Raw genomic sequence first — 12,500 nt, 5'->3', positions numbered from 1 at the left:
CACACTTTGCAAATAAGCCATTACATTTTTTGTTAACCAAATTGAACACTCTCATTGACCTCCATACAAAAACTCCTCACCTCTTCCTCTCTGAAATAAGGTAGGGACGAGTTGTGTGTTTTCTCTAAACCTATTTTTTTTTTTAAACCTCTTCTAATAAGTGTTTTGTTTCTCACATACACACAACTCTTTCAACTCCACTCTTAACCCCTCATCCCAGCCCACCTTACGCCAGTTCAGAACACCCTATCCCAGCCACGAGCAGAGCAACAGTCCCTTACCTGTCTGGAGCCCTGGAGAAGACGAGGTACTGTGGAGCTAGAGATAAGAGCTGTACAGAGGGAGAGAGAGAAACTGAAGCACAGAGAGAGTGAGAGAGTGAGAGAGAGAGAGACTGAAGCACAAAGGGAGAGAGAGAGAGAGAAACTGAAGCACAGAGAGAGAGGAAGAGAGAATGTGTGTGTGTGTGTGTGTGTGTGTGTGCGTGTGTGTGCGTGTGCTCATGTGTGTGTGTGTGTGTGTGTGTGTGTGTGTGTGTGTGTATGAGGGGGGGGTTAGTGGTTGTGGTGTTAGTTGTCGTTAAACACATTGTTGGGGTTGGAAAATTTGTTTTTTGGTGAGAAGACCGAGGGCATCAAACATGAAACAGTACACCTAACACAGGCCTATTTTCAGGTGATTACATTTATTTTATTTTTGAAAAGTGTGTGTGTTTCTGAAAAAAACACAAAGGCCACTATCATCTCAAAAGTCAAAGTTATTATTGACATGATTAAAAACAATTATTATTCATCAATTAAAGGGGCAATCCGCAGTTGCTACATCCATTATTGGACTTCTAAATTGATGATACATACCCATTGAATCTGGAAGAATATAACTTATAAATGCCTCATGAGCTTAGTTCAACTGTCGTACCCCATCAGACCCCAAAATCTAAGCTTGTTTTGCTCCAATGTTTGTAAACATTGTAAATGTTTGTAAATGTAAACAAACACTCTATAGCCTCAAACCATGGTTAAAACTATAATTTTGGATGGTTAGTCCTTGCATGCATAGCTCTGTCTTTGAGAATGGTTACATTTCTCCAGCCCCATCCCGCAGCTTTTTTACAAAAACAGAGGCAGGGAGTCAGCTTTTTTTATTGTTTCAACTGTGGATTGGCCCTTTAAAATAAATAAATAATAATAATCGATACAAACTTCAATAGAAAAATAATCATACTTTCTGTATAACATGAAGATTTACAAAATAAAAAAATAAAAACATACATTACAATCAGTGTAAAATGTATTCTAGAAGTGGCCTTAGCTTGTACACATTGACACCAGTAGATGTTAAGCTGGTCTTCCAGTAGTCATTTCAGCAACGGATGCCTATTGTCTTTATACTGTGACTCCTCACCACAGCCATTTCTATTTTCATTAGGAGCACGTTGCTTCACAAGTGTGTGTTATGGTTGGAAATATGAGTCACCATTACTCAGGTAGTGAAAGCCTTCCTGGACCTACTACTGGTGTACTGGGATAGATTGATAAAGGTAAGGATCACTTTGTGGCAGCAGTGTCTGTGGGCCTGGGATGGCCTCGTTGTGGATGTGGATCACTTTGTGGCAGGTGTCTGGTCTAGGTCTGTTCACATACGTCTGTGGATGTGGATCACCCTCTTGCAGTTGGGGCAGCGGTGCTCTACGTCCTTACAGGAGTCAACACAGAACGGAATCAAACAGCATGGCCAGATCCTAGAGAGAGAGAGAGAGAGAGAGAGAGAGAGGGGGAGATAGAGAGAGAGAGAGAGAGAGAGAGAGAGAGAGAGAGAGAGAGAGAGAGAGAGAGAGAGAGAGAGAGAGAGAGAGAGAGAGAGAGAGAGAGAGAGAGAGAGAGAGAGAGAGAGAGAGAGAGAGAGAGAGAGAGAGAGAGAGAGAGAGAGAGAGAGAGAGATTTGAGTTTTAAATAATCTTTATTGGGTCTGGGAGCCCACCACACAAATACTCATACAAAACCGTATTTACACATCAATTAAAAACACAACTCCAATTCCTCCTCCACAGTAACTGAACACAACAGCGTCTGAATGCCCCATATACTCATGAACAGATCAATATTGTTGACCAGTTTGTAATAGGCAAACTCAATTCTCAATCTTGCTGCCACCATTCCCTCCAGCATTCCCACCACATCCACAGACCCCTGTCCCCGAATACTGTTCTTTCGGGTCTTCCATATGGCTAATTTTGCTGCCCCTAACACAAAATTAAGCAACAAAACTACAGCTTTCTGACTAAACCTGTACTTTGGCCCCAATATGTACAGTTGGGAAGAGAAAACCTCTCCCAGCGCTGAGAACCAGTTAGTGATCAGGTCAATCATCCCGACCAACCTGGGACACTGTAAAAACAGATGTGCCAGAGTTTCAGGTTCAGCACAGAATGGACACTCCTCCCCAACAGTAGGATCCAGGTGTACCAGATACATGTTGGTGGCTATGGCTCCATGTATTATCCTCCATTGGAGGTCAGCTGTCCCTCTTATCAATAGGCAGTTTGTATAGTGTTCGCCAGCGGCCTTTTGGGAGGCACCTGGACCAAGCACACCCGCCCACCTCGTCGATTTTACCCCTTCCAGGGAAGAGGCATGGGACACCTTTACACATGTTCTGTACATGGCCTTCTTTCCCACCTCCTTGAACTCCCCCAGCTCCGGGGTATCGAAGGAAAGCAGCATCCCCACGTCCTCCTCGAATGCCCCCGCTCGCAGCACTAACAATCAGTGCAGGGAACACATAATCCAGACCCTCCTTCCACCGATCAGAATTGGAGGTGTCAGTCACATACTGCAGATGAAGTACTGGCAAGGAATCACAGACCTCAGCGACGACCTTCCTCAGTAGGCGAGACGATCGGATCCCCGCTCTTTCTCCCAGCTCCTCCAACGACCTATTCCTGTTCCACATCAGATGACCCAGCTTAGTACACCCCACGCCTAACAGGCATGAACGTAAGGCTAGCTGAACCCAGAACACGGGACTGGATGGCAGTGTTGTGAAAAAGAGGCTCTTCAAAAAGCCACATCCCTGGTGGCGTGCAGGCCTTACGGGACTTGACCAGAACTCTCCAAGCCTGCATAACAGACTCATAGAATGGAGTCAGGCCAGGCAACTCACCCCCTCCAGCTTTAAGAGGAAAAGATGCTTGTCTAAGCCCAAACAGCCCGCTCTCCTCATCAATGCGTAGGCTGTGTCAACCCAGCTAGAACCGTCACTGTACAACAGTCTCTGGGCTGCTTGAAGCCGGAAAGCCATGATCCTGGAAGAAATGTCCACCAGGCCTTGCCCACCCTCGTGCAGTGGCAGGTACAGGGCTGAAGCTTTAATCCAATGTTGTCCAGACCAGAAGAAGTTGACAAGGGTCCTCTGAAGCTCTTGTATCAGACCCTTTGGTGGCTGTAAAATCATTAGTCTGTGCCACAGGGTAGAGGCAGCTAGGTTATTAGCTACCAGTACCCTTCCCCTATAAGACAGCTGGGGCAGCACCCATTTCCATCTTGACAGTCTGGCACACACTTTCTCCACTACACCCTCCCAGTTCTTTTTCTGAAAGACATCGGAGCCTAGAAAAACACCCAAAGTCTTCATCCCATCTCTGCCCCACTGAAGCCCCCCTGGTAACCGTGGAGCGGACCCCATCTGAAGCTGGCCTGCCCACAGCGCTTCACTCTTTCCCCAATTGACTCTAGCTGAGGAGGCCCCCTCATACACCTTTAAGGCGTCTGAGAGAACCTTAACATCCTCATCCCCTGTAATAAAAACTGTCACGTCATCTGCATACGCAGACAGTGCTATCGTGGGACCCTTCATTACACCTGGCACAGAGAAACCAGTAAGCTTCGCTCTTAAAAAGCAAAGCATTGGTTCAATCGCCAGACTGTATAACTGCCCTGAAATTGGGCATCCCTGCCTGATGCCCCTTTGGACAGGGATGGGACAACTCAAACCACCCCCCCACCTTCACCATACACGAGGCCCCAGCATACAGTAACTTCATCCAAGACAAAAAAACATCCCCAACCCCAAAGGCTTTCATTGTTTTAAACAAGTACTGGTGGTCCACACGATCAAAAGCCTTCTCCTGATCCAAAGAAAGTAAACCCACATTTACATCAGACAGTTTACAAATGTCCAAAACATCTCTTATTAGAAACAAGTTGTCAACAATAGAGCGATCAGGTACACAGTAGGACTGGTCCTTGTGGACCAACAATCCCAGATACTCTTTCAACCTGTTTGAGAGACATTTAGAAACAATTTTATATTCTGCACACAGCAAAGCAACAGGTCTCCAATTTTTATGAGAGCCAAATCCCCCTTTTTTGGCAACAGTGAAAGTACCGCACGTTGACAAGATACAGGAAGAGAGCCCTCATGAAAAGATTCACACACCACTTCATAAAAATCCTCCCCCAATAGACCCCCAAAAGTGCTTGTAAAACTCAGATGGTAAACCATCAATGCCAGGGGCTCGGCCTGTTGAGAGCTGCATAACTGCTGTGGACAGCTCTTGCAGTGTAATGTCAGAGTCCAATGCGACTCTTTGCTCAGGTCCCAATTGAGGAAGACCGTGTAACAACTGTTCAGTACACAGAGAGTCACAATCCTCCGCCTTATAGAGGGCAGAATAGAAATCCACGGCATGTTGACGCATTTCACTGTCGTCCGTGGTCACCTTCCCATCAGGGAGACGAAGGCAGACCATCTGTTTACGTTGCAATGTCGACTGTCCTAGGTTAAAAAAAAAAGCACTAGGAGCATCCATATCCTTGAGGGAAGCGAAACGAGACCTAATCAAGGCACCCTTCACTCTTTCATGCAGAAACGACCTCAATTCATGTTTCTTGTCCTGTAAGTTCATGACTAGTCCGGGGTCATTCTGAGTGAGCAACTTCAATTCAATAGATTTAATGTTCTGCTCAAGGGCCCTGATAGTCTCTTTAACTTCAATTCGAGACAGAGCAGTATACTGTTGACAAAATAATCGTATTTGGGCCTTCCCAACCTCCCACCATTGTCTCAAGGACTCAAAATTCCCTTTTGTAACCCTCCATTTTTCCCAAAACAACAAAACCTTTCACAAAACATGACATCATGTAACAATTTAACATTAAAATACCAATAAGATGATGACCTTCGTGGACAGGACAAGTGAATATCAACAGTGACAATATGGTGATCAGAGAAACCCACAGGAGTAATGTCACACCTTCCAACCCTACTACAGTATTGCTCAGATACATACAACCTGTCTAACCTTGCTGCACTGACATGACCTTCATTAACTTTTAGCCATGTGTACTGCCTAACTTTTGCATTCCTTACTCTCCACACATCAGAAAGCTCAAACTCAGTTAATAGACCAGACAGACAAATTGCTGACCGCAGGTGAGGTTCTTCAGCGGTGCGATCAACAGTAAAATCCACTGTACAGTTCCAGTCCCCCCTAAAACCATACACCCCTCTTGGTCACACTGTCTTAAGGTTTCCTTTATTTTATCAAAAACAACAATACGCTCTGTACCCTCATTAGGAGCATAAACATTCAAAAAAACAAACAAAAACCCCATAACATTCACCTTGACCAATAAAAACCTGACCCTTGACAATCTCTGTTGTAGATACCACAGTCACCCCTAAGCCTGAAGAAAACAAGATTGCCACCCCAGCACTGAAATTAGTACCATGACTGAGTATATGCTGCCCCTCCCACCACATACCCCAGTCAGCCGCATTTTCCTCATCACTATGTGTCTCCTGTAGGAAAACTACATTAAGCCTTTTCTGTTTTATTACTTCTAATACCCAAGCCCTCTTATTCCTGTCCCTTCCTCCATTAATGTTGAGAGAACCTACCCTTAGTACCTCCATATAGAAAAGACAAAGGAAAAGCAGAAGATACCACAGAGAAACCAGACAAAGAGAATAGAACACCCTATGAGGCATAATCATCATCATTATTTAAATTTTCTCTTAACCTGACCACGTTTCCCACCACCCTTTGCTGCTGCAACAGCAGTAACAAATTTCCTCAAGCGAAACCGCTTCTTCTCACTCAACTGGTCTAACCCCACCGTCTTCTGTAACATCACAGCTGACCTCACAAACTTATCAACATCAAAATAATCTGCCAATTTGACAGATTTCCCAAAAGTCTGATCCAGAAACCCTTTTACCTCCTCTAGATCGTAAATTGAGTCCTCACCAGCTGATACCGTATCAAGAGAGATATCCATATCCATATCCTTCTCCTGATCCTCCTCAACTGAGGCCACAGACCACTGACTCCCCTCTACCACATCCCTTTCAGCACTCCCCCACTTGCACCCCATCACTCGTACCAGGCATCTCCTCCACTGCCTGGGAGACTAGCCCCACCTGAACCCCATTACTCGTAGTGGGCATCTCCTCCACTACCTGGGAGACTAGCCCCACCTGAACCCCATTACTCTTAGTGGGCATCTCCCCCCACTACCTGGGAGACTAGCCCCACCTGGACCCCATTACTCGTAGTGGGCATCTCCTCCACTACCTGGGAGACTAGCCCCCTGTAACCCAGCACTCATAGTGGGCATCTCCTCCACTACCTGGGGAGACTAGCCCCCCTGTACCCCAGCACTCATAGTGGGCATCTCCTCCACTACCTGGGAGATGAGCTCCACATGAACCCTCTCCTGTAACCCATTACTTTTAGTGGGCATCTCCTCCACTACCTGGGAGATTAGCTCCACATGTACCCCCTCCTGTACCACAGCACTCGTACTGGGCACCTCCTCACCAGTCTGAGGAAATGGCCCTTCAGATCCATCCTTACCTTCTACAACAATTTTTTTCTGCTGCATAACATTTCCCTCTGGTACAAGTTGCACCTCTGTGCCCTCAACACGGACAACTTGTTCCTCAGCAACAGATGCGTGTGGCTGTTCTACCACTGTCAGCCCACCTCTTCCTACATCAGTGGGCCCAGGCGTTACGAGGACCACCTGCGCCCCCTCCCTCTGCCTTCTCCCTTTTCGGGCAAGCATGTCGCTTATGACCAACATCCCCACACTCAAAACACCGTTGACTACCCGTACTAGCATAAGCCATATACAGTCTATTGTCATACTTGACTTTAAACGATAACTCCAAAGTCTGCTCCGGTGAGTCCAAAAACATAAACACCTGTCGCCGAAACGACATTACCTGTTTCAACGCCGGGTGTTTGCAACCCAATGGGACAACCTTAATTGAACTTGCAAACTTCCCAAAGCGCAATAACTCGCGCTCCAATAGCTCATTTGGAATGAACGGCGGTACATTTGAAATCGTTACCCTTGTTGACGGAGAAAAAAGCGGCGTAACTTGAATAAACATTCCTTTAAGAAGTATGCCATGCTCAACCATACGATCAACAAGGCGCTCTTCTTTAAGAAATACCACCACCGCTTTATTCATCCGTGACGCATAAGCAACATTCTCATATCCTACCTTCTCTCCTACGGCGACCAGAACCTCTTCCACCGTGACAGTAGCTTCAGTAACACACCTAAAGCCGTGTCGAAGTGACAGGGACGGCGTCCCGATTCGGGCCGCCATCCCCACCAAAATTAGGGTAATTTCGACACGAAAAACAATATACTTAATTCTACCACAACAAAAAAATAGAAATAATAATCTTAATCATGCATAGAAGAAAAAAGGATATCACCAAGAAAAGGAAAACCCAGGATATCTAACTCTACACAACACTCGCACTTAGCACTCACTCAAACAATTCCCAGCACGCACCAAACACTCCCAGCATGCGGAGAGAGAGGAGAGAGAGAGAGAGAGAGAGGGGAGAGAGAGGGAGGGAGAGAGAGAGAGAGAGAGAGAGAGGAGAGAGAGGGAGGGAGAGAGAGAGAGAGAGAGAGAGGGAGAGAGAGAGAGAGAGAGAGAGAGAGAGAGAGGGAGGGAGAGAGAGAGAGAGAGAGAGAGAGAGAGAGAGAGAGAGAGAGAGAGAGAGAGAGAGAGAGAGAGAGAGAGGGAGAGAGAGAGAGAGAGAGAGAGAGAGAGAGAGAGGGAGAGAGAGAGAGAGAGAGAGAGGGAGAGAGATGGGAGGAGAGAGAGAGAGAGAGAGGGAGAGAGAGAGAGAGAGAGAGGGAGGAGGGAGAGAGAGAGAGAGAGAGAGAGGGAGAGGGAGAGGGAGAGGGAGAGAGAGAGAGAGAGAGAGAGAGAGAGAGAGAGAGAGAGAGAGAGAGGAGAGAGAGATTCAGTGTGTGTATCCATCTGTACAGAAAAAAAGAATGTGTGCTACATGTCTGCATATGGTACATGCGTGTGTGTGTATGTGTGCATGCGTGTCTAACTTACAGCAAAAGGCCGAGTGATCCACAGATGACCCAGGTGAGCAGTCCAGTGGTGTGTGTGGTCTCTGTCAGAACCTGGACCTGACACTGGGGACACGTCATCTGGCCGGGCACGTCTCTAGGCAGCTGCTGCTGCATCACCACCACCTGGGTTACTGCAGAGGGAGGAGAATACTGGTTAGAACCAGATAGAACTGGTCAGAACCAGATAGAACAGGACAGAACCACCACCTGGGTTACTGCAGAGGGAGGAGAATACTGGTTAGAACCAGATAGAACTGTCCAGAACCAGATAGAACAGGACAGAACCACCACCTGGGTTACTGTAGAGGGAGGAGAACACTGGTTAGAACCAGATAGAACTGGTCAGAACCAGATAGAACAGGACAGAACCACCACCTGGGTTTCTGCAGAGGGAGGAGAATACTGGTTAGAACTGGACAGGACTGGATCAAACTGAACAGACCTGGACAGAACTGGTCAGAACCAGGTAGAACTGGATAAAACTAGAACTCCATAGAATTGGATAGAACAGGATGGAACTGGACTAGAAAGAATCACCACCACATGGGTTACTGTAGGGAGAGGAAAATACTGTTCAGAACCGGATAGAACCAGCTAGAACTGGATGGAACTCAATAGAATTGGATAGAACTGGACAGAACAGGACAGAACTGGATTGAGCCACTTAGGCCCCCCAAAAATGGTGTTGTTTGTTGTTAGTTCTATATTTGACACTCCCCACAGAGGTAGAGGATTAGAGGGGTTGCTAAGTGTGTACAACTTGGTTCTCGTTTTCCACCTGGGGTACTGTGAATAATAAAATAAGGAACCGATTGAGGTAGTTTTGGTCAGATAGTTTGGAGTTTTCTTCAGTGTGTGTGTGTGTTCGCGTGTCTGGGACTCACTGCCGGGGGCATTTGTAGGTTGTGCCATGCCCATGCCGTACTGGGGATGTGGTGGGTGCATGCCGGGTTGGGGACCTGATAAATAAGGGATAGATAAATAAATACATCAATACATTGTGTCATTTACCTCAAACCCAGGGATACAGAGTGGTTGGCCAGCCTTATTGGAACACAAACCCAGGGATACAGAGTGGTTGGCCAGCCTTATGGGAACACAAACCCAGGGATACAGAGTGGTTGGCCAGCGTTATGGGAACACAAACCCAGGGATACAGAGTGGTTGGCCAGCCTTATGGGAACACAAACCCAGGGATACAGAGTGGTTGGTCAGCGTTATGGGAACACAAACCCAGGGATACAGAGGGGTTGGCCAGCGTTATGGAACACAAACCCAGGGATACAGAGTGGTTGGCCAGCGCTGTGCGAACACAAACCCAGGGATACAGAGTGGTTGGCCAGCGTAATGGGGACACAAACCCAGGGATACAGAGTGGTTGGCCAGCACTTAACAATGATTTTCATTACATCTATGGCTATCGTGACACACACTTCCAAAACGCTTAATGAAAACACTGTTGAAGGGAGTTGCTGTCCAGTAACATTTTAATTTACATAAAGAGTAAGGGCTGGTTTCCTGAACACAGATTAAACCTAGTCCTGGTCTGAAAAGCATGCTCAATGGAGAATCTCAATTAAAATAGCTCTTTAGTCTAGGACTACACTCTTAGAAAAAAGGGTTCCAAAAGGGTTATTTGGCAGTCCCCATAGGAGAACCCTTTTTGGTTCCAGGTAGAACCCTTTCGGGTTCCCACTTTTGGGTTCCATGTAGAACCCTCTATGGAAAGGGTTCTACATGGAACCCAAAAGGTTTTTAACTGGGACCAAAAGGGTTCTACCTGGAACCAAAAAGGGTTATTCAAAGGGTTATCCTATGGGGATAGCTGAATAACCCTTTCAAGTTCTAGATATCACCTTCTTTTCTACGAGTGTAGGCTTAAACTGTCCCTAAGAGTATCAGTGTAGATCTGATCTCTAACCTCCCTGGAAGCCAGGCTGAGGGGTGAAGGCTGCTCCCCCCCACCTCCCTGGTAGCCCACTGGGGGGCCGGGGTAGGGGGGAGCCACCTCATCCTGGGGGGGTCCATACTGGCTCTTCTCCATACTGTCTGGGGTGGGGAGAGAGAGAGAGAGAGAGAGAGAGAGAGAGAGAGAGAGAGAGAGAGAGAGAGAGAGAGAGAGAGAGAGAGAGAGAGAGAAAAAGAGAGGGAGAGAGAGGGAGGGACTGGACAGAATTAGAAAGAATCTGGACAGGACTAGAAAGAATCACCACCACATGGGTTACTGTAGGGAGAGGAAAATACTGGTCAGAACCGGATAGAACCAGCTAGAACTGGATGGAACTCAATAGAATTGGATAGAAAGGGATAGAACTGGACAGAACCGGACAGAGCTGGATTGAACAGGATAGAACAGGACAGAACTGGATTGAGCCACTTAGGCCCCCCAAAAATGGTGTTGTTTGTTGTTAGTTCTATATTTCAAAGCCCCACAGAGGTAGAGGATTAGAGGGGTTGCTAAGGCTGGGTGTTGCTAAGGCCAGGATATCCAGCCGATACCTTCTGTGTGTACAACTTGGTTCTCGTTTTCCACCTGGGGTACTGTGAATAATAAAATAAGGAACCGATTGAGGTAGTTTTGGTCAGATAGTTTGGAGTCTTCTTCAGTGTGTGTGTGTGTGTGCGTGCGTGTGCATGTGCGTGTCTGTGTGTGCGACTCACCGCCGGGGGCATTTGTAGGTTGTGCCATGCCCATGCTGTACTGGGGAGGTGGTGGGTACATGCTGGGTTGGGGACCTGATAAATAAGGGATAGATAAATAAATACATCAATACACTGTGTCATTTACCTCAAACCCAGGGATACAGAGTGGTTGGCCAGCCTTATTGGAACACAAACCCAGGGATACAGAGTGGTTGGCCAGCCTTATGGGAACACAAACCCAGGGATACAGAGTGGTTGGCCAGCCTTATTGGAACACAAACCCAGGGATACAGAGTGGTTGGCCAGCCTTATGGGAACACAAACCCAGGGATACAGAGTTGTTGGCCAGCATTATGGGAACACAAACCCAGGGATACAGAGGGTTGGCCAGCACTTAACAATGATGTTCATGACATCTATGGCTATCGTGACACATACTTCCAAAACGCTTAATGAAAACACTGTTGAAGGGAGTTGCTGTCCAGTAACATTTTAATTTACATAAAGAGTAAGGGCTGGTTTCCTGAACACAGATTAAACCTAGTCCTGGTCTGAAAAGCATGCTCAATGGAGAATCTCAATTAAAATAGCTCTTTAGTCTAGGACTACACTCTTCGAAAAAAGGGTTCCAAAAGGGTTCTTCGGCAGTCCCCATAGGAGCACCCTTTTTGGTTCCAAGTAGAACCCCTTTTGGTTCCAGGAAGAACCCTTTTAGGTTCTTTTTTTCTAAGAGTGTAAGCTTATACTGTCCCTAAGAGTATCAGTGTAGATCTGATCTCTTACCTCCCTGGAAGCCAGGCTGAGGGGGGTAGGCAGTTCCCCCGCCATTTCCCTGGTAGCCCACTGGGGGGCCGGGGTAGGGGAGAGCCGACACATCCTGGGGGGGTCCATACTGGCTCTTCTCCATACTGTCTGGGGTGTGGGGGAGAGGTGGAGAGAGAGAGAGAGAGAGAGAGAGCGAGAGAGAGCGAGAGAGAGAGAGAGAGAGAGAGAGAGAGAGAGAGAGAGAGAGAGAGAGAGAGAAGGGGGAGAGAGAGAGAGAGAGAGAGAGAGAAGGGGGATAGGTGGGATAGGGGAGAGAGAGAGAGGGAGTGGAAGACAGTGAGCACACCTTATGAAAATATCACGTTTACAAAAATATGTTTCTGCTCCCACCTTCTCTCCCCTTCCCCCCTCTCTCGCTCACCTGTCTTCTCTCTCTCTCGCTCTCTCTATCACACACACACACACACACACACACACACACATACACACACTTCTTGATCAAGCTGTTGCTTATAACAATGATACACACTCCTGTATTCAACCGGGCAGGTTTGGTGACATTTCATTGGACAAATAACTAGAGTGGTGACATTTCATTGGACAAAGACTTGGCCTGTAGCCTCTGAGTAGTACAAGCCTATAACACACCACCGGTAATGAATGCCACCCACCCACTGTGGCACCATGGAGCTA

At 47.0% G+C, this 12,500-nt stretch overlaps 2 protein-coding genes across 8 annotated transcripts in view; both read right to left on the bottom strand.

The window, feature by feature from the left end:
* The window catches only part of LOC121534330 (lipopolysaccharide-induced tumor necrosis factor-alpha factor homolog), a 5,479-nt gene extending 5,112 nt beyond the window's left edge, over nucleotides 1–367 (bottom strand). Inside the window, exon 1 of the mRNA XM_045218798.1 lies at nucleotides 282–367. The gene's annotated coding sequence lies outside the window, so the exon portion shown is untranslated. The remainder of the gene's footprint in view (nucleotides 1–281) is intronic.
* Nucleotides 368–665: 298 nt separating this feature from the next.
* The window catches only part of LOC121534328 (lipopolysaccharide-induced tumor necrosis factor-alpha factor homolog), a 24,412-nt gene continuing 12,577 nt past the window's right edge, over nucleotides 666–12,500 (bottom strand). For 4 of the 7 annotated variants that reach the window (XM_045218796.1, XM_045218791.1, XM_045218795.1 and 1 more), the window contains 5 exons: nucleotides 11,826–11,954; nucleotides 11,061–11,135; nucleotides 9,284–9,358; nucleotides 8,380–8,530; nucleotides 666–1,741 (listed from right to left, as the gene is read on the bottom strand). In XM_045218796.1, coding sequence (XP_045074731.1) covers nucleotides 1,636–1,741; nucleotides 8,380–8,530; nucleotides 9,284–9,358; nucleotides 11,061–11,135; nucleotides 11,826–11,949 — 531 coding nt within the window. In that variant the 5' untranslated portion in view covers nucleotides 11,950–11,954 and the 3' untranslated portion in view covers nucleotides 666–1,635. Of the gene's footprint in view, nucleotides 1,742–8,379; nucleotides 8,531–9,283; nucleotides 9,359–10,898; nucleotides 10,941–11,060; nucleotides 11,136–11,825; nucleotides 11,955–12,500 lie in introns of all 7 variants that reach the window. The other 3 variants (XM_045218792.1, XM_045218794.1, XM_045218797.1) reach the window with 3 other exon arrangements.

Source organism: Coregonus clupeaformis, unplaced genomic scaffold (genome assembly GCF_020615455.1).
Source record: "Coregonus clupeaformis isolate EN_2021a unplaced genomic scaffold, ASM2061545v1 scaf1810, whole genome shotgun sequence".
Classification (NCBI taxonomy): domain Eukaryota; kingdom Metazoa; phylum Chordata; class Actinopteri; order Salmoniformes; family Salmonidae; genus Coregonus; species Coregonus clupeaformis.
The sequence above is the reverse complement of the archived record's forward strand: the minus strand, read 5'-3'. Positions and strand labels throughout refer to the sequence as shown.